Source organism: Mus musculus, chromosome 5 (assembly GCF_000001635.26).
Source record: "Mus musculus strain C57BL/6J chromosome 5, GRCm38.p6 C57BL/6J".
Taxonomy (NCBI): Eukaryota; Metazoa; Chordata; class Mammalia; order Rodentia; family Muridae; genus Mus; species Mus musculus.
Window position 1 is genome coordinate 36,906,466 of NC_000071.6, and position 22,089 is coordinate 36,928,554.

Sequence of the window (22,089 nt, forward strand, 5' to 3'; positions counted from 1 at the left end):
CAGCAGGCGAGGAGGAGCTTGGGAAATGCATGGGTGCTGCCCCCAGCAGTTCTTACCCCCATGTCTGGTACAGGCTTTAAGGAGGAAGCTGCCATTTCCTAAGAGGAGTCAGGACATGAGTGGCAGGGCCCAGAAGCCTGAGGCTAGTAGTTCTCTGCACTTGCTGGCTTCAGCCTCAGTATGTGACATGCCTTCATTTACTTGGGGGAGACAGATGACATGAGACGGCACCAGCTGTGTATCAGGATGGGTCGGTATCTGGGCCGGCAGGTAGCCCATCTTTCGGAACCTCATCATTTTCCTTGTAAAGTGATGCCTGCCCCAGTGCTACAGTACCTCAAGGGTACTGTGTACCAAGGGTACTGTGCACCGAGGGTACTGTGCACCAGAAGTATGGGGTGGGCAGAAGCCCGAGGTAGCCACATTTTATCCACAGTGAAGAAGCAGAGGTGAATGCCGGTATCCAGCTTGCCTTCTTCTTAATACTCAGTCCAGGTCCCCAACCCACAGGGTGTGTTGCTTGCTTTAACAGCAGGATAGGAGGAGTTAACCCTGCTTAAAAACACCCTCCCAGACATGCTCAGAGGTGACAGTGAAGACTAGCTGCCACACCTCCAGATGCCATTAACTGTGAGTCTCGGGGTTCAATTTTTAACACAGAACCTTTTGGGGGACACATGCAAGCCACATTCAACTTCAGTGAACACTTACATGGGCAATGAAGGAGGGACAGAAGGTGTTGTCACTCTGCATTCTGCCATTAGCTCCAGTAATGACACCAGCACTCCAAAGCTGGCCTCGCAGGCTTAGGGACCAGGATTGCAGCAGGGAGCAATGAGGAGGTTGGGGCTGGAGGCTTGGTCACACCCCTTCCTGACTGTGTGGCCATAGGCATGCTGCTAACCCTCTCTGATATCATTGCAAGAGTAGGAAACATGAAACAGGTTCAGTGCGTGAAGGGCTTCAGGGTGGCCTGGTGCTTCTGAAGGGATGACATTCTCTCACTTGCTCGGATGTGATGGAGCCGTGGCTCACTATCCTGTTCAGTTCTCACTTCCATGTGCTCAAGTGTGCATACTCCAGAGTGGCCTTTACAGCCCAGCTGCACACCCAATGCCCACCCAGCTTCTTCCCGTTTACCTACATGGGCTCTGCTACCAGTCATGCCTCTCTCTTTCCCCCACCCCCACGCCCCGCCCCTGGGTATCTTTCTAACACTTTACCTTCTCCATAAATCTGAGACCAAAACCCATCCCCCACTAGCTGTGGGCCCAGACACCCCTGCCATCCCAGCAGGCCATCTAGAGCATAGCCAGATCACCCCTCACCCTGTTCCCCGTCAGGCATGGGGAGTCTGCTCCCTGAGTGGTGGGTAATAAGGGCAGAGCCGGAGCAGAGGGGTAATTAAATCATGAGGTAAAGCTTTGTAGAACACGGGATGCCTCATTAGGTCGTGAGGGAACAAGCACGCGTGCCTGCCTGGGCCCTGAGCGCCCGTGAGCCCGTGTAATTACAGCTCAGTGTGAGCCTCGTTAGCTCCATGTTCAGGGAGGACTTGGCCTGGGGGCTCCATGGACTCACTGGAATCTGCTGCAGGGTGGCTGCAGCCTCCCTCCTTGGATGGCCTGTGAGTTTGAGGGCATCCAGGGGACTGTCCTGTAGATCTGACACTGGCCTAGCTCCTGCCTTAGATCCATTTCCCAAGAAGTTTCTCTAAACCAGCACATCAGGCAATGCTCGGGTGGGAGCAAGAAGAGACCTTTCATTAAACAGACAAAAGACAGATGGGCGGATGGGATTTTAGGAAGGGAACCGGGACAGTGAGGGCTTGGGGGATGAGGGACCCAGTGTGGGGAAGCAGTTTGCTCATGGAGGCCTATTGTGCCCTATTGTGTCCACCCTGCTCTATCTATGGTACTAGTCCTGGGTCTTCTCACCTAGTCTCCCCGAATAAGCCACTCGGAGTCAGTCTCTGGCCAGTGGTCAGTCTTGGCTACAAGGCTTCTGTGTCACCCCAGTTCTTTCCAGTGACAAAGTTATTTCTCAGTTTTCCAGGGAGGCATTCCCTACCTGGTTTCCACACCTCAAGGCTTAGATTCCCAGATGAGAAGTGTGATTGGTTCAGATCTCTTGGAAGCCGTATGATTGGCTGTCTGTAGAAGGGTGTGGCTCCCTTTTGATTCAGTCAGCAAAGGGCAGCAAGGAAGGGTGGTCAATGTGAAGAAGCTGGTGTAGGCTAGGCTGGCCCAGCCTCCGCAGGGGAAACAGCAAGAAGAAATTGCTCATGTCTTTTTGGATGTCAGCATCCTTGTTGCAGTCCCTTTCGTTTGAATTTTGTATCTGTGAACGTGAACTAATTTGAGGTCACGTGGCATTTCATTTGTATTCTTGATATGGGCTTATCAATCTCCAGCATCGTGTACAAAAGTGACCAGCCTTGGGACAACATGTGGAATGAAGGATTTAGCAGTCCAGTGGTCATGGTGGCTCAAAATCACAATTCCAGCACTTGGGAGGCAGATTACCTCCAGTTTGGATGACAGGTTTAGTGGCCACCAGTGGCTAGTGGCCCACCACGTACACTACACAGCATAGTCCTGAAGGATTCCTTTGCTATACACACTTAAGAAAGCATCCTTTCTAACTCATTTCAGAACAATGAAGGAACCTTTGATGCACTTGTCTATTTGACATGGAAGTGCCAGGTTCCACGTCCTCTGTGGGAGCTTGCAGGATGAAGGCTCTCTGTTCTTGTTGGGTGGTGAGTTGTGCACAGACAGCCTGTTCCCCGGGCAAGCTTGGCCTTGAACCCTAGAGACCTGGTAGGCGACTTCTGCCTACGAGGGAGTTTGTCAACACCCCTTGGACCTCTGGCTTCTGTCGCAGTTACAGCCTCCCACAGCCACCCTCAGAGAGGTTTGTGGCCATCAGTCACATAGGAGCAGCACCAAGCCCTCCTACATACAAATATGGTTTCCCCTAACCTCTCAGACCAAGCCAATGAGAAATACCTGTTGTCAGACCCTGACCCACCCCAAAACTGTATATAAGAATCCTATCTGGAAGGATTAAAGGTGTGTGAGAACGACTCTGTCGTCTGAGAGCCTCTGTCCTAGAGCTGTAACACTTGGGAAGAGGTCTGCTCTCCTGAAACGCCACCTGAAGCTCGGCCGGCCGCACTCCTCACTGGCTAGTCAGCCTCTCGTTGGTCCAGCCCACCCAGACTCAGCACCGGGCAGCGGGGAGTGGGGAGTAACGGAGATGGCACGGAGGAGACAGGTGGAGCCAACTGCAGCAGCAGAAGCGGAAGCAATGGAAATGGCTTTCCCTCCCTCCGTGCTCGCACTCGCTTCCCTTTGCCGGAACTCTCGCACCCGGCTGGGCCCGAGACCTCTGTGGAAAGCCTCGTGTACACAGGCCCACATGTTCTGGCTTGCCCTGTCCCAGCACCGTCACAGTTCCTGTGCCTCTAATGAGTCCATTCCTCAAGTTGGCTATGGTAATGTCATTGCTCACGGGGTGACTTGAAACAGAATCTTCTCTCTGGTTCTGTGTGAGGCTGTCAGCATCCCTTAACTTCCGTCCATGTTCTTCTGGTTTCCCATTACCTCCTGCTCCTCTCTGGTCTGTGTCTCCTGTAAGACAGTCATTGGATGTCTTAAGATCCACTGTGGTGACCCAGAACGAACTCTTTGGATGGTGCTCTGCTCAGTTACATCTGCAAAGACCACTTTCAAGTGAAATCACACACACACATACACACACACACACACACACACACACACACACACACACACATACATATTCTGGGACTCAGCAGGCAGACTTGTTACTAGATGATGTCATTCTGTCTTCTGTTTTGGACAAGAGATGCAAGGAGTTAGCATATTGTTCTTCTTTTTTTTTTTTTTAGTATGTTTTCTTTTCTTTTCTTTTGATGTATTTACCTAATTTTTATTGTTATTATACTTTTTTTTAATTAGGTTTTTTCCTCATTTACATTTCCAATGCTATCCCAAAAGTCCCCCATACCCTCTCACCCACCCACCCCCACTTTTTGGCCCCAGCGTTCCCCTGTACTGGGGCATATAAAGTTTGCAAGTCCAATGGGCCTCTCTTTCCAGTGATGGCCGACTAGGCCATCTTTTGATATATATGCAGCTAGAGTCAAGAGCTCCGGGGTACTGGTTAGTTCATAGTGTTGTTCCAGCATATTGTTCTTCTAACCCAGGAAATGTGCAAAAAATGGCCACCTATCTAGTGGGCACCATTGCCCTCTGTAGCTGGTATTAGGCCACTTTTTTTTCCAGGGCCAGCAAGGGTCATTTGATGAACATTTAGGAGACTGAGAAAGCTTGTCACTGTACAGAGCACTCTTGTTCCCCAGGGGCTCCACAACCCGTAGCACTGTGCCCAAGGGCTGAAGACATCTGGGCTTCATCCTGTAGTTAACTATTGCCATTATCTCAATAATAGATGATAGCAGATGAACAACAACAGACAATAACAGATAAACTCAGCTCAAAGCGCCCCTGCTGGCACACAGCACAGCCCTGTCTATAAGTCAGTGGCTGGGTCGCCCTGCTGGCAGCATTCACGAGCTCTGCCCACTCCCCTCAATCCTGCCATCTACAGCCATATTTGCTCCTGGCTCCAGTTCTGTGCGGGCCATCCTTCTCTCTGTGATCACCAGGACGGCACTAATTTGTGTTTGCCAATGAGATGCTTGGGATGTTACGTCAGTGTCTGGATTGAAGGTGGCTGCTTCCTAGACCCCTTTCCAGCGCTGGGGTGGGAAGAGCAGGCTTGGCCCCTCCCCCAGCCAATCATCCAGGGGAACCTGGGGATGTGCTAATGGGCCCAGGAAGCTGTAAACTGTAATGAAAGCACTGGAGATGAGACTCAGCATGGGGCTGCCTGTGGCTCCCTTCCTCATAATTAAATTGGGGATCCTCCTGCTTTGGGGTTGAAGTAAGGCTGGGTCTCCCGGTGGCATTTGTTCAGTGGCAACCCCCATTCATGTATTCAGGGGTGGGAGGAGAGAAGGGCTGACCCAGGCACATGCTCAGGGGCTTTGTGAATTTGGGGAGTCCCTTTAACTCCTGGCCTGATTTTCTCATCTATAGAATGATGATGCTTTTGTACAATGGCTGCTCTACAAGTGACTTCAGGAATTCAAGGTTTGGACAGAGGCGACCTCCCACACAGAGTCTGCCACAGGGCAGGAACGCAGTATCAGAACCCTTAGCTTCTCACTCTTGGTCTGTGCCGTGCTCCTCTGAGCACCTACCTCACCCGGCTCCCCTTTCAACCCTCCCAGCCCACCTCTGTAGTATCTTGCGAGCATCCTTCAAATTGTGAGGATGAGGTGTTTGGGATCTGGAAAGGACAGGGGCTTGTACAAGCCGACACAGGCAGAGTGGGAGTCCTAGCTCTAGTTGGCTTTCCTCTGCCTGCTCGAAGCTCAGAGGGGACTCCTGCTCAGCCTGGCTCCCACGCAGATGCTGGCAAGGCACCTTAACACATTGAGAAAGGTCCTCCCCTGGTTAGCATCAGAGAAGAGTAGAGCGGTGCCCTGGGGGCTGTGACATCCGCAAGGATGTTGAGGCGGGCCAGTTTAAAGGTGTTGGTTGGCTTCAGCCTAGACAGCTACTTCCTCACCCCAGACTTCTATCCATTTAAAGGTAAAGGATTATGTAAGGTACTTTGGCTCAGCCATCCTTGGCCACAGACATCTTCCCTGCGCATGGCGGAGGCTCCGGGGGAGTCTTTTTCTGGTCCAACCTAAGTCTTCAGCACCTCCTGGCTGTGTTCACTTAGTTTATATTAGGTCTTTACTCTGTGGTTTCATTTTTATCCTGGCTACTCAGGCTTGGCTCCACCTTTCACCTATGTTAGATATGGAGTTCCCTCACATGCCCCTGCCTCAAGAGGGACCCTTCCCAGAAGTGTGAGTTAGAGATTCCTGTTGTGCCCTGTCTCCCCAGCTACAGATCTCAGAGCCCTTCATTTCCTGGCAGGCCTTGGGGTGCTCCTGATTTGCCTACAGGATAAGAACACTCTCTTTAAGCCACTTAATGGCTGTCCCTCTGAGTGCTCGGGAGACTGAGTGTGCCTCCCAGGTGTGTCACAACTGATGGCACACATACTGCCGAGCCCAAGAAGTGAAAGTGTCCATACTTGTGGATACACCGTGCGCGGCAGGGTCAGAAGCAGCCCCAGCCCTCCTGGTAGGCATCCTTTGTCGCCAGGGAGGGCTCATGTACTCATACTCTGAGATGCAGCATCCAGTCCAGGACAAGGGATGTTCCTGGGTAAAGACAGTAGCACTCTTGGCAGGACATCACGCTAGCCTGGGGACACTACTGCAGCCTTGCTGCCTGCCACAAAATTTCTCTTTGCTACCACTTGTGGATACCTGAGAGGACACCTGAGAGTTATTTACTCAATCAAACAAGAAAGAGTCTCAGGAAGCAGCAGACAGAGCCCGAGGAACAGCTTCTGTGACTTTTGCCTCTGAACGGTTTCTGAGCAGGCTCCCCTCGCAGCACGGAGCGCCCCACCCACCTTAGTTAGGAAGCTCCTCTCGGCTGGCCTGTGCTTAATTGCCCAGAGAGTGCCAGCCTGGTGGGTTTAATCTTCACCTGCACGGGAGGCACCGTCCTGCCAGGCACCATAATTGAAGTCCTTGGCTGCTCTGTTGTTCTAATTAACTGAGAGGCCCCTCCTGCCTCCTGGCTTTGCCAGCTGCCTACAAGGGGACACCTAGAGCTAGGCTGCTTAGTTGAGGGTGGGGTGGGCTTTCCTGATGGTCATTTGGGTCCTTGCAGGAAGCTGGTCCTCCAGGGTCCTGGTTCCTTCCGGATTAGTTGCACACATGCATAGGTCTTTGTGGCTGTCTACCTGCAGCATTTCTGCTCCAATAGGTTGATAGGATTCAAATTCAGTGCCCCTACTCCTCTACCTCTTCCTCCTCTTCCTCTTCCTCTTCCTCCTCTTCCTCCTCCTCCTCCTCCTCCTCCTCCTCCTCCTCCAGGAAGCCCCTACCCCCCAGATCCATGGTTAGATGTCCCCAAGCCTCATGTCTTCCTCCATGGCAGTTTTCTGCATCCTGACTCCCCCAGTGAAGGTGGACACTCACTTCCAGGAATAGCACCACTTCATGCTTGTTCACACCTGATCCATGCAAAAAACACAGTGCATGGCTGCTGAAGACCAGGAATCCAGGAATGCAAAGACAGCAGGCAGTATCTTCCTTGTCCATTCTGCAGGTGAGGGACATGGGTGACACTGGCGGCAAGCGTCAAGAACAGCAGCTGCCAGAACCTTGTTCAGTGTGAACAAGAGCGAATTTGATTCGTCGACATAGGGAGGAGACTATGAAGAGCCCCAGCAAGGTAGTGAGAGACCAGAGAGGTGCGTGCAGATCTGCATCCTTGACCAGGACCTGGCAACAGCGGCTTTCTCAGTCCCCTCTCCTCGGGCAGGATTGAGAGCAGCAAACACCCAACTCCTTGGAGCTCCAGATCCGTCCGTGTGTTACCAGAACCGCACACAGCAGGAAACAGCACCTCAGGCCTTTCTACACTGAGCAGTTGATTCCTGTCCAGCCAGCCAGACCCTAGCCATGGGTGATCTCCTTTGTCCAGGTTATTGATCATAGCAAGAACATGGAGTGAGGGGATCTGACTGACCTTCAGGCCCAGTTCTCTGGTTCTAGTGTCTGTGGTGTCAGCTAGTCACTGAGGGCTTTATGGTTGGTAATGGTCATGTGACAGCCTCATAGGGCATCAGGGGCTGTGCCTGGCTATATGGGCAAGGTGCTGCCCAGAGTAACATTGGCATTCAGAGCTGACCGTGGGTCCTACCAATGGCTCACTGTGCTGGGTGGGCCATGCTAGTTATCCTGTCTGTGGACGGCACCTGTGTCGTTTCAGGAATTTTTTTAAAGGCATTTTTGTGAAACCACAGTGGTCTAGAATCTGTTTTAAGGTCGTGCTTGGAGTTCCAGGCCGCAAGCCACAGACAAGACTTGAGGAGCCCAGTGCTGTGTTCAGGTTCTGTGAGGGTGCAAGACCATCTTATGGTGATGGTCTCGGGGACCTGCCTGCAGGATGGTGTTGAGGGCATTGACCCTGGTGGTCAGCAGGTATGGGGCAGCTATCTGCTCCTGGGTCATCTGCAAATCAGATCCTTGGAAGCTGTAATTCCCCACATGGAAGACAGCTCCTCACCAACCCCCGCTGCTGAGGGTGGTTTAAGTCATATTGTGTAATGCAGCTGTGTAAGGGGCCTCTGGTATCCAGGTGAGGTCCCCCTGCAAAGCCACGGCCTCTGTTGCAATCTGGTAGCCCAGGCTATGTCAGCAGGGGCCTGGGTGGGAGACCCCACAGGGTATCAATGAGGAAGGAAGAGGAACTGGGTAGAGGCCAGCATTATTCTGTGCCGTGTGAGTGATTACAGTGCATAAGGACCGAGCTCCTCACTCGTCAGACTCAGAGGGCACTCTTCGGAATCCTTGATGTGTGGCCTAAGGTCTGGCACTTAGTAGGTGAGCAGTAGCTGCTTAGTGGGTGAGCAGTAGAGGCCTGTCTCCTTCAGAGCACTGAGAACCACCTGTTGGATAAAGGGAAGCTAACTTTATGAGAGGAGATGAGAGGGTGGGAGCTGTATTCTCTAGGCAATGAGGATCCACAGATGACTTTAGGGAAGGTCAGAATAGCATGGCCATGGCCTGAACCAGAGCTGAGGCAGGAGAGGTGAGTGGAAGAGATGGGCTGGGTCTGCCAATGACGATCTCAGCATCCTGCTCAGAGTCTGCCCAGGGACTCAGCATCTAAGTGCCTGACCCATCCTGGACCAGACAGGCCTTGGGAAGGTCTGGTGGACACATTGATGGGATGAGACCTGATGGTACCAGCCTGTCATGGTTCCCATTTCCTGCCCAACAGCTGCAGCCTGAGAGGGAGTACAGGCCCCTGGGACCCCAGGTGCTGGGAGGCCTGAAGCCGGCCCCAGCCAGCCAGCCCCAGCCAGCCCCAGCCAGCCTCAGCCAGCCAGCCCCAGCCAGCCAGCCCCAGCCAGCCCCAGCCAGCCCCAGCCAGCCCCAGCCAGCCCCAGCCAGCCCCAGCTAGCCCCAGCCAGCCAGCATCCGATATCTGAGCTGTCAGTCCAAATCAATGTCAGGCAGCTTGCCCCTCCTCTCACACAGTGGAGGGTAGTGTCCTCATTCTGGATAACCATTGTCACCACTTTATAAATGGAGTAACTGACACTCTGAAGAAACCATACAACAGGGCCAAGTTAGACTCAAACCCAGGTCCTTAGCAGAACACCGCATCTTACATCATCGCTCTCTGTATGCCTGTTATTCATGTGTCTTTATCATGGTGGCCAGGTGGTTGGGTTTATACCTGGAATGATGGTGGTGGTGGTGATGATGATGATAATGATGTGATTGTCTTAGGGTTACTATTGCTGTGATGAAACACCTTGACCAGAAAGCAAGTTGGGGAGGAAAGGGCTTATTTAGCTTAAATTTCCACATCGTAGTCCATCACTGAAGGAAGTCAGGTCAGGAACTCAAGCAGGACTGGAACCTGGAGGCAGGAGCTGATGCAGAGCCCATGGAGGAGTGCTGCCCATGGCTTGGTCCCCATGGCTTGCTCAGCTTACTTTCTTATAAAACCCAGGACCACCAGCCTAGGGGTGACTCCACCCCCAATGGGCTGGGCCCTCCTCTATCAATCAGTAATTAAGATCTTATGGAGGCATTTTCTCAATTGAGACTGTCTCCTTTTGGGTAACTCTAACATGTGTCAAGCTGACATAAAACTAGCCAGTGCAGTGATGACGATGACAACGATGTACTTTGACAATGGTTTCTGGCTGCGCTATCCTGCCTCTGCCGTCTCGTTTAATCCTTGCGTGTATTATAACCATTTACGAGCCCGGGAAGCTGAGTATCAGAGACTGTAACTTGCCAAGGAACCTGCTAGGACCCCTCAAATCTCAGCCCACAGGGGAGAGTTGTCCCTCTACAGATTCCAGGCCCTATCGGGCCTACCAGATCTGGACAGACTCTAGAACCTTCATTAGTAGAGAAGCTGGGTTCCATGGGAGCCCTTCTGGAGCCTGAAGTTCAGAGAAGCAGGCAGAGAGTGGGGGTCCTCTCTCCATCTCCTTCAGCCTGATGTGTCTGGAGGCCAGAGACTGGTCCCAGGCCAGCTGGCCATCAGGCTAGAGAGAGAGCTGGGTGTCTTCCTTCTTTGAGCACCGTCCAGCCTGGCCTGGGCTCAACCACATGGTGCTGACCACAGGCAAATCCACAGCTGCCCGTCTGCCTTCCAGGCCCATCTGCTGTTGCTTCAGTCTGGCCAGCAGACATGCCATGGGGCGGGGAGCGAGGGGTTGGGTCTTCTGGCTGTGAACTGGCTCCCTCAGCAGCCCCAGCCCTGGTCAAGATATGGGAACTTTTAGAGGTGCACTCTGGGCTTCTATTCTGGGGCTTGAAGACCAAGGGTCTTAAAGCCATCTTGGTGGCATGGGGTGGGTATTTCAGCAGCTCTGCAAGGCAACTGGGTGCCAATGAGTGCAGTGTGCATGGCCCTCACAGACCTTACACATCGTGAGATGCTATTTATGTAGAGTGATAGTGGCCAGATCCCATAGGGACAGATGGGAAAGATGTGGATCTGTGGCTGCTGGGCTGGGGAAGACAGACTAGGATGCTCCCAGGGTCTGGAACTTCTTTCCTGGGGGGATAGAACTATGGGTTAGAAGGCACTGTTGGCTTCCCAGCACATGGAACCCCTAGAGGGCTAGGCACACTTTGAAAGGGTGAGCTTTGAATTAGCCATGTCATGCTCTAGCCTAGGAGATGTTGAACTCAGAGCAAGACTCTAAACGTGCTTCTAAACCTCTCCTGATGTCAGTGCTCCACCATGAGGGAGGGGCCCAGTGGGGAAGAGTCCAGGTTAGGGAACATGGGATGGAGGATGACTGCTCCCTAGCTGCAGGCACTTTGCCTGCTCTGGCCATTCTGGGATGGGGACACAGATGCCTCCTTCTGTTATGGATTCCTTTCCCGGTGGTCTACAGGATCCCCACAGATCTGACTAATAGAGTACTTGCTTGCGAGGCACAGCTATGTGTCCAGCGGCCAGTAGTGGCCTATGAGTTTCCCTGCTGTGTGCTGCCTCTGGTTCTCTCTGTCATGTTCCCTTGTCATCTGTGTAGCCACCACACACACACGATGGCCCTGGACTGCCTCTCTGCAATCCTGAGCCCCGGCTGACTCAGACCCCAGATCTTCTGGGGGCAGGCCTGGGCCTCTCGTGCCTAGGAAACACCTTTTGGAGCAACCTGAGGGCCCCTACTCCAGCATTTTCCTTTTCTAACCCCACGATTCTTGCCCCGACCTCTTTAAGGTGTCAGCTGGGCGGACCTGGTGCTTCCTCTATAGGCCCCAGGGTAGATATAGCCTGACCCCCTCCTAGCTCTGGTGTGGCTGGTAGACTGGGGTCTGCTTGCTGCTTCTCATCTTGTGGTCCTTTTCCCATGTGTGTGTGTGTGTGTGTGTGTGTGTGTGTGTGTGTGTGTGCGTGCGTGCCTGCAGCTTGACATCTTTATCTTGACCACCTACGAAAACCCTACTGTAGAGCAATCTCCTGCTCACGGGGCAGAGGTCCAAGCCTTTGTCCTCTTTTTAGGGCATGCAATCCAACCGTCTTTGCTCATCTTTGCCTGCGGTGTGCAACAGCTTGTCATTGCATGGCTACCAGAGGTAACACCTCTCACTTCCCAGGTGTTCACAGGTAGGCAGGCACACACACTGGGCTGGCTCAGGGTGGTAGCCAGTGGCCCTTGTCCATTGTCTCTGCTCACGTCCCCTGCATGCCTTCCAACTCTGCAGAAGAGCCTAGGGCTAGTGCCATTCCAGGTGTCTGCAGCCGCCCACACTGCACAGGCGCCCCTCCCACCACCCCTCCCGCTGAGGCTAAGTCTTGAGTGAGGAGGCTCGCCTGGATTGAGCTTTTCTGCTTTTTCTGACCCACAGGCTTCCTGGTGTTTCATTCTCCTCCAGAGACACAGAGAGTTTGGTTTTGCTTTCATTATTTAGTCATGGGTTTAGATCCTGCTGTTGTCACCATGGGAACTCCACTCCCATAAGGGTTCCTGGGCTAGATGAGCAGGGTCTCCCAGGACAAGTAGCTGGGCTTGATGGCAGACCCTGCTGCGCTTGATGGTGAAGACTAGAGGCAATGTGGACATAGACCACCAGGGAAGAAGAGCTTAGCCTTATAAGGAGCACACATTGGCCCTGAGCCCATGGCTAGAGGAAAGATAATTTTGCTGGTTTGGGGTAAGGCAGGCATGCCGGAAGCACTTCCTGAAGGAGGGGTTACTGGGGCAGGAGGTGTCTCAATTCTACTAGAAGAGGTGACTTTTTTCTGCAGAGGGGCTGGCTGCCCAATGACTTGGGTTGACATTGGTGGATGGTGACTCCTGGCTCTCTAAGGTAGCTCTGCCTCACAACCCCTACGACCTATGCCATAAAGACAGTAGATGTGACCTCCATGTAGCCCTTGATTGGAGAGCTTGGCAGGGCCCTGGCCTGGGTAGAAGGGTCTTGAGGGTGGAGATAGCTCTGCACTGGTTTCCAGAACAGGTCTAGAGGGGCCGAGTCAGACCCACGATCTATACTTTCGAGTGCCACTGTGCTTAGGCATAGCTGAAGGCTATGACTCTCTACCTAGCAGATTTGTTTTACCCTGGTTGGCTCTACTTTCCTGGTTCTTCCACTCCAGTTGCCTCTCCATCCTCTGTCCCCAGAAAGACCACACATCATAGACTTGCCACAGATGAGTGAGGAGCCAGGGCTCAGAATAGTTGTGATGCCACACAGCTGAGTGGCCTGAGCCGAGATCCTAACCCAAACTTCTAACTGGTCCAAGGAGAACTCCTCCCTTTGTCTGTGGAGGGAGCACTGTGGGGTGTCCTCCCGCCACCAACTGGAAGTCATCTCTCCCCCCAGGGGTCTTTTGTGACTCCAAGGAAGCAGTGGACATGAAAATGACATACAAATTGTAAATTGCCCACAGACATTAGTGTCTGTTACTGTGGTAACCGCCCAGCCTCAGTGGACCTCAATTGCTCTGGATAGTGAGGTTATGTTGGCATTTTAATTTAATTGCATTATTTTTCCCATCATAAAAATAACGAGTGTCATGTATACACCCAAACTCATCACATTGTCTACATTAAATATGCTGCTTTTGATGTATTGATTACATCCTAATAAAGTTATTAAAATCATGTTGCTGCATCACAGAAATTTCCTACAAAAGGAGAAGGGGAAATTTATTTCATCCATCCTGCATAAAGCATTGTTAACAGCTTTTATGTGAACAAAATTCCAACCCCCCACCTCAGCCTGTTTGCTTATTTAACAAGGCTGTGATCACTGGTCTATATAATTAAGACATTTTATATACAATTTTATATTCTGCTTCCCACTCCCCTTAGGGAGTTTTAAAGTGAAACTGCAAGAGCCAGTGTTTCATCTGGAAGCCCTGTACTATAGGTTTGAGGTCAGCCCTGAGCGCTCAGACATCCCTGGACCACATGATGGGATGGGCTCAGTAGCCAGGACAACTTAGCTTGTGTATAGCAGGCACTTGTCTGGTCCTCTCTATTTAAGCATAAAGGATACGGTATGTCCCTTTATCATCCTGTATCTATGTCCTGATTTCTTGCTACCACAGCTGGCATTTATTACAGCTCAGAGGCCCAGTGTGGGTCAGGGGCTCCCTCTGGAGGGCATGTGTTGGAGCTGGGGTTACAGCTCAATGCTGGCCTGTAATAGCCTGGGTCTTAAACCCAGAACTCCTCAAGAAAAGTATTTGATAAATAAAAGGTTTGTGTTGAGTAGATGCACATACTACACCAGACACAGGCACCAGTGTGGCTTTGAAGTACATATATAGCTACCAGATACAGATAAGGAACACAGCATACAGCCCAGGCCACGAGAAGGGGAACAGGCTGCCATGGAACGGGCGAAGATGCTGGTAAAAGGTTCAACAAGGCGGCCACACTAGTTCACCGAGCAGACTGCCCATGTCCAAGATGGGAAGAAAGTCTCCAGACTATGTTGTACTGATGTCAGGGGAGAGCACCCAGGCCCAAGGTCCAGGCTGGATGTTGACATTGATCAGCTGGGATGAGAAGACAATGGGTCAGGCATGGAGTGATAGCAGGGTAGCCTGGCAGGTATCCATCACTGGCAGATAGTTTGTTACACATCTGCAAAGGGTCTGTTTGGGCTTGTTGACTGGTGGCCTGCTGCAGGCTAGGCTTGGCTAGTGGCTCTGTGGCCCTTGCCTCTGTGAAGACTGGTGGACTAGCCTGGGCAGGTCTGTTTGCTGGCAAAAGCAGAGGCGACAGGGTAGAGCTGAGTGTATTCGTCCCTTGTTGGTCCTGCTTGAAGCTTGCCAGCTGTTGTCCCATAGGCCCAAGCAAATCCCAGGACCCTGCCCAGAGAGGTTTACCATCCAAGTCCGGGGCGTGTGAGTTCCAGGGAAGGGAGCAGGGGCAGGGGCAGGGAAGGTCTGGGGCCCTGGTGTGCACAGTTACAGACTGCTCTGAATGTGAAGTACAAAGCTGTTCAGAAGCCCTGGGCAGGAAGTGACGTGTCATGGTGTTAGCCGTAGTGTTGCTGGACTCTCCATATTGACTTCCTGCAGCCTGTGGGGCACAGTGATGCAGATGAGCGTTTAGGAGGGGGCTCAGGCCTTCCTTCGAAGGACAGTGTTAGCACTGGGCTTGAGTGTCATGGAGGTTGAGCCGAGGAATGGTTGTTGGGATAGGGAAAGGCTATCTGCTATTGCTAATACCCAGAGAAGGAAATCAGGTGTGGAGACTGCTGGCGGTTGAGGCATGAGGAGAGAGAACACGGTCTCTGGTGACTATCTAAAGAGTTGAATATAGTCAGTATAGTCAGAGAGGCCTGCTAGTGATCTACTGGGCCCATGGAGGACTGGTACCTCGATGGCCTGTTTGACAGATGCTCCCCTTATCATAGTCGGGGTCAAAGGTTTTGGTACTGACAGAGCCCAGGTCAGAAAGGTGAAGAAGCACCAGGAATCCCATTCACAGGGGTAGACCCTGCCCTGCCCTGCCCTGCCCTGCCCTGCCCTGCTGACAGTTGCTGCTTGGGCACATGGGTTGATGCTCTAGAACTTTCTGTGCTTCAGAATGTATTGGAAATATGCTTTGGCAGGACTACTTCCACGTTTTCAATATTAGGAATATGTTTAAATTTAAGATAAAAATCATTTTGGAATTCCGATAAATCCTGTGATAGGACAGCCTCAGGTTTAGGGCTGGTGAGCGCTGGCCTTGTCTAGAAGGAGAAGCTCTCCTGCCAGGCCCAGTGCCGTCCTTCCCATGTGTGGCCTGGCCCTGTGGCTGGCCACCTGAAATGTTCAGACCAGTCTTCACTGTGGCTCACAGAACCTGAGGAGATTGGGGGTGGCCTTCATTCCCAGATACTGAGACTGTAGGCTGGGTCTAGCCCTGTGGGCTCTCTCCAGACACCTGCCCACACAAATGAGTCAGACACTCCAGTGACTGGGGAGTCAACCCCATGAGCAAAGCCTCTAGGTGGTAAGTTGAGCTCAGCCATCTAGAGTATGGCTTGGGAGAAATCCCAGAGGCCTGTCTGGAGGTGAGACTCTAAGAGGGAGCTGGGAGTTCACACCAACCACTACCAGGCACTGTCCTGGCAAGGGAGTGGCTGGTTTTTAATTTCCTGCCATAGGTATAAGGAGTGGACATAGGGCCTGATTCAAGAAGGGAAGACAAGGCACATTCAGGTGGCTTGCAATGCCACCAACCTTCTGTCCCCAGTTTGCAGACAGTCTGCTAGCTGTTGTGGTCCCCAGCTTTGAACCCACTCTTCATCTGTCCCAGTACACTGGCTTCCCTGGCTTTATGCCCAGTCCTTAGTTTCCCCCAAAGGGGAACATTAGAGACTACAAGCCACTGTGTCTTGACCCTTGGTCCCTACTGTCCCCATGGACAATTGTCTTCCCTTGCCTCCCTTCCAAAGCTGCAACATCTTGACCTGTGGAAGGCCCTGATGGCATCCAGCCCTGTGGAATGGTGCCTCCCTCCCCTGATGCCCAACAGGCCTCAGGCCCTCAGCATGACCCCACCCTGTCCCCAGTTTGTCCCTGGGGACTGGAGCTCAGCCTAAGTGTCAGGTTTGTACCAGTGACCTTTGGAGCAAGGAGATCAAGCTTGCCTGTTGTTGTGTGAGGGACAGGGTGTAGGGAAGAGTCACACATTCCTGCAGGAGAGTAGGGACCCTCAGCATGCTCTGTACTCCTGCTCCAGGGGCCCCCAGGGTGTGGGGTCTGCAGAGCCTAGCAATGTACGGATATCACTGTGTGATGATACAGCCGGCTAACCGATGCCTTCTGTCTTGCTTCCTCAAGCTGACGTCATCTCCACTGTCGAGTTCAACCACACTGGGGAACTGCTCGCCACAGGTGACAAGGGTGGCCGGGTGGTTATCTTCCAGCGGGAACCAGAGGTATGTGTGTGGAGGATCTCGAGGGAGGGCAGGAAGAGGATGGGCAGATGGCTAGAGGCAGAGGTGGGGTGGGGAGACGGGGAGGAGGGGTGAGGGAGATGTGGCCCCCAACAGGATGCAGGCCATACTCTGAGCAGGACTTCTGGCCCACCTTGCCTAGGTGCCCAGTTAGAATTCTGTTACTGACTGCCTTCTGTCACAAGGTCCCTGGGGCCGGAGGGCAAGGGATTTGGGGGTGGGCCTGGTGAGTGGACTGGGATAGCTCTCATAGCTGTGTGCTGAGCCCCCCATTCAAAAGAAATGAGCGGATTATTCACTGACACGTGCTGTCCCAGACAAACCAACAAGCTCTCAGCAGAACCTTCCCTACCTGTGTGGCCTGCGGCTGCTGCTGGGGAAGGAGCCAGGACCCCCAATCCATCCAACTCTGCCCGACTGGCAGGTTTTGCTCAGGCTTCCACTCTTCAAACTACTCTTGTTTTGTTTTTCAAGACAGGGTTTCTCTGTGTAGCCTTGGCTGCCCTGAAATCTCTATACAAGGCTGGCCTAGAACACAGGGCTCCACCTGCTTCTGCCTCTGGAATGCTGGTATTAAGGGTGTGTGGCACCTATTCTTGGTTTCAAGCCAGTCTTACTCTGCTCTTCTGCCCTCCCCTGTTGCTATGCAGCAGGATTCTGAATACAAGAGCAACCAGAGACCATCCACCCGAGAGGTCATTTCTGAAACCCTAAAGGACCCTGTGGTCTGAGCCCCCTCACCTGAGGTACCACTTTATGCAGACCCTGTGCTGAGCATTCTCCTTCCACACAGTTTCCTTGTTTTCTCTTTTTGTTGGTCCCTGAGGGTACAGATGCACACCCACTTACAGACAGATCAATCAGCAGCAAGCCCCGTGGGAACCTGCTGGGTTCTTGGCTGTGTTCTGTCACCCTAGCAGGGGGGCCTCTCAATCACTGAATGTGTTGGGGGATGAGGAACCAGGGAAGGGAGAGGCTCAAGGGAGGCAGGGTCAGGCGAGGAGCTGAAGCCTCCTTCACCCCTCCAGGGTGAGGTCCCCTTGCTGCCTTAGCTCATACGGACCCCTCATCCCCACCCCACCACACAGAGAGCTGCTGTTACCCTTCATCTGACAGCTGAAGAACTGCAGCATAGAGGGCTTAAAATAGCTCGCCAAGGGCAGGCCAGGGACAGCCTGGTGCACACAGGTGTCACAAAACCAAACTGTCCCACCAGGGCACACCAGAGTCAGCCATCATTCTGCCCACTGCAGAGAGAAAGGAGCTCAGAGGTCCTGGCTTTTCTCCATTAGTCTGTCTCTCCCTCTCTTCCTGCTGACCTTTTTCACGACTAGGGCTCATGGGAAGAGGAGGCGAAAACGTGGAAGGATTTTCAAATAGATCCTAACTCAAGACAGAGACGGGGACCTAAAAATAGGCACTTTCAAAACGAGCAGAAAACCCGAAGCTGTGCTTGGCTGGGCCATCTTCACTCGTTCCCAGCTGTGATCTTGTGTTGTCATAGAAACTTGACTTGTCTGCTAGAAAAGTGGTCCCAGTATTTATGGCAGGTTCAGCACTCAGCTTTTGGAGGTCTCCACCAAGAGGGGGTACATAGGAACTCTGCTACCCAAACTGGGGTGGGAGCCACCGTGAGAAGCAGGGTTAAGACCTGACTAATGAGGATGGATAGAGGCTCAGCATTGGCATCTGACCTCAGCGGGGTGAATGGTGGCCACTTTGTGGAAACATGGGGAGACCCATGGTCTCACAAGTATGAGGACCTAAATTTAGTTCCCCAGAACCCACATGAAAATACGAGTGCCTGTGATCCCACTTTTGGGGAGGGTGGGGACAGGAAGATCTCCAAGGCTTGCTAGCCTAACTGGTGAGATCCAGGACAATGAGAGGCCCTGCCTCAAAGAGGGTGGGCAGTGTTTCTGAGGATGATACTAAGCTTGTCCCTTGTCCCTTGTGTGTGCATGTTCACACACATGTTTGCACACCTGCATATACACCTGCAAACCCTCGTCCACACACACAAATCTCTGGGCACACATCTGCATACCCTTTGTATACAATGCATACACTTTAGCACATATCCACATACACCCTGTATATACACACCTATGTACAAAAATACCCAGGTACACATGCATACACACCTGCACACATTTATATCCCTGTATACATACAAACTTGCACAAACACACACACACCTATACAAAACTGTGCACACACCTCTCTGTGCACATGCACACACACACACACACACACACACACACACATACACACTTCCCAATCTCCCACCTTCTGCTTGCATACATATACCCCCTGCATGTACCCATACCCTCCCTGTACCATACTGTCTTAGTCAGGGTTTCTATTCCTGCACAAACATCAGGACCAAGAAGCAAGTTGGGGAGGAAAGAGTTTATTTGGCTTACACTTCCATACTGTTGTTCATCACCAAGGAAATCAGGACTGGAACTCAAGCAGGTCAGAAAGCAGGAGCTGATGCAGAGGCCATGGAGGGATGTTCTTTACTGCCTTGCTTCCCCTGGCTTGCTCAGCCTGCTCTCTTATAGAACCAAGATTACCAGCCCAGAGATGGTCCCACCTACAAGAGGCCTTTCCCCCTTGATCACTAATTGAGAAATGCCTTACAGCTGGATCTCATGGAGGCATTTCCTCAACTGAAGCTCCTTTCTCTGTGATAACTCCAGCTGTGTCAAGTTGACACAAAACTAGCCAGTACACATACCTACACACACACACACACACACACACACACACACACACACTTTGATACCCACTACTTGCACACACATACCCCTGCATATACCCACACTCTCTCTGTGTACATGCCTACACACACACCTGTGGAACATACACACTTGCACACACATACCTGCACATACCTCTACACACACATACACACACACACACACACACACACACACACACTTTCCAATCTCCCACCTTCTGCTTGCATACATATACCCCCTGCATGTACCCACACCCTCCCTGTACCATACCTACACACACATACACATACACACACACACACATCCCTGTACACACATGTACACGGTATCAGTAGTTTCCTTTGCTGATGCTGATGGTACACATATTGCAACACGTGTTCAGCCCCTTCTCACGCCTGCCTCCCTCTTCCATGGGCACTCCTTCGGCTCAGTCTGCCTTTGGGTTTCCCTGCAGAGTAAGAACGCACCTCACAGCCAGGGTGAGTACGATGTATACAGCACCTTCCAGAGCCACGAGCCGGAGTTTGACTACCTGAAGAGCCTGGAGATAGAGGAGAAAATCAACAAGATCAAATGGCTCCCGCAGCAGAACGCCGCGCACTCGCTGCTGTCCACCAATGGTGAGGCCCCGCGGGTGTGGCTGTCCTGACTCACTCAGCCTTCCAGGTTTCTCTGTGGTTTTAGTGACAACCAGGCCACCCTTCAGCTTTCCCTGACTGGTCACAAATCTCCCACCCTTGTAGATATAATGGGCATGGAGGGCTCCAAGGTGGAGACGAGATTGAATACTTCAAACACCAAGGACACCAGCTTTACTGCTCATTTCTACCCTGTCCTCACAGAAGGCTGCACCCCTATTGAGGGCCCCATTTGAAAGCAGTTTTCCCTCTAGCTTCTTCCCATGTTCACAGCGTTGTTGGTTTTGACTGCGGATGTTATCGGGGATCCTCTGGGGAAGCCAGGTGTGTGGGGGAGAGACCAAGAGAGGAGAGAGGGGGAGGTGGAGATGGAGAGGACCTGTGATTCTGACCCCTGCGATTGTGAGGCCAGAAGCTCACAGCTCAAGCCTGGAGGGCGTGTGCTGGCAGAATCCCCTCCTCCCAAGGAGGTAGGCTTTCATTCTGTCAGCGCCTTCAGCCAATGATATGAGGTCTACCATCTCCTGATGGCAGGTTATCTGCTTATGGATTTAAATTTTAATTAATTCTAAAGGATCCTTCATAAAAGAGCCAGTGTGTTCTGAACAATGTCTGTGTCACAGCCAAGGTGAGCCATAAAATTATCGCCACTGATTCTTCCTCCTGTGACGTCCAAGGAAGGAGTACGGGGGAGAGGCTCCGGGAGCTGGCTTCTGGGTGGCAAGTACCACTGAATTAGGAATGGCAGAGTGGCCACCTTCTTCTCAGGAAGGGACAGTGGTACATGCTCAGTGTAGAGGTCAGTAGTGACCCTTGCAAGGGGCATGCTTTTTGACCTAGTAACATCCCCTGCCAGTGAGTAGAAGATGCAGCAGAAACAGATTGCCCATATTCAGAGGTATTCTACACAAGGCACAGTGAGGGGGGAGAGGGACATGGATGGTCATTTCCAGGGTGGTGGCCCCAGGACACACATCACTGTCCCTCTAGCTAGAGTGGGTATTCTCTTCCTGGCCTGGCTGTTGACAGAATACCTTGTTCTTCCCTGATCTGTCCTTAAAGATAAAACTATCAAATTATGGAAGATTACCGAACGAGACAAGAGGCCCGAGGGCTACAACCTGAAGGATGAGGAGGGAAAGCTGAAGGACCTGTCCACGGTGACGTCACTGCAGGTGAGCTTCGTGAACATTACGTCACCATTACGTGAACATTAGGTCAGCATTACGTTTTATCAAGTCATGGGACCTTTCGGGCTCTTAGAGCCAGGGTCAGGGTCACACCATTGTGACACTATTCCTGCGGTGATGAACAAACATATACTCATGCCAGATAGGAAACGGATGAAGACCAAGGTACCGACACTACCAGGTCCAGCGCAATGAACCAGTGAGTTTTATTGCGGTTGTTTATCGGAACATGGATGAGGGGTTACTTACAGCAACAGAAGTGACTCAAAGACAGCTGCATCATCAAATCCCACCCCAGCATGAGTGACAGCCCACCAAAGCTGGGAACAAGGAACTCACTGGAGCCAGCTCAGCAGGTTGAAGAATGTCCTCTCCAGGTGGCTCAGCTGTTCTGAGTCTCTTCTGGGAGGCTCGACTGATCAGTCCCCTGGTCTCTGCTCCTTCCAGGCTGATGGTCTGAGTCTTTTCAAAGCAGCTTAGCTTGTTGGAGAGTAACTCTTAGAGTAATTACTGCATACGTATTCTTGGAGAGGGAGGGACTTAGTGAACCTGGTCAGTTTCAGGGACTTCCTGAAGCTATTTTGAGTTGTTCCTCTATTATCCTAAAGGAGCTTCCCTGATGGAAGGAATGTTTCAGCCTTCCTTTAGAGCAGCGGTTCTCAGCCTTCCCAATGCTGCGGCCCTTTAATACAGTTCCTCAAATGTATGGTGACCCCAGCCATAAAATTATTTTCATTGCTACTTCATAATGGCTATTTTGCCACTTGTTGTGAATTGCAATGTAAAAATATGCAGGATATCTGATCTGCAACCCCTGTGGAAGGGTTGTTCGACCCACCTCGTAGTCTCGACCCACAGGTTGAGAATCACTGTCTTAGACTAGCCTGTAGTTTCTC

At 52.1% G+C, this 22,089-nt stretch overlaps 1 protein-coding gene across 3 annotated transcripts in view; it reads left to right on the plus strand.

Moving 5' to 3' along the window:
• Positions 1–22,089, plus strand: part of Ppp2r2c (protein phosphatase 2, regulatory subunit B, gamma) — an 88,233-nt gene that overhangs the window by 39,620 nt on the left and 26,524 nt on the right. For all 3 annotated transcript variants that reach the window (XM_006503971.3, NM_001360003.1, NM_172994.3), the window contains 3 exons: positions 16,503–16,600; positions 19,820–19,985; positions 21,066–21,178. In XM_006503971.3, coding sequence (XP_006504034.1) covers positions 16,503–16,600; positions 19,820–19,985; positions 21,066–21,178 — 377 coding nt within the window. The remainder of the gene's footprint in view (positions 1–16,502; positions 16,601–19,819; positions 19,986–21,065; positions 21,179–22,089) is intronic.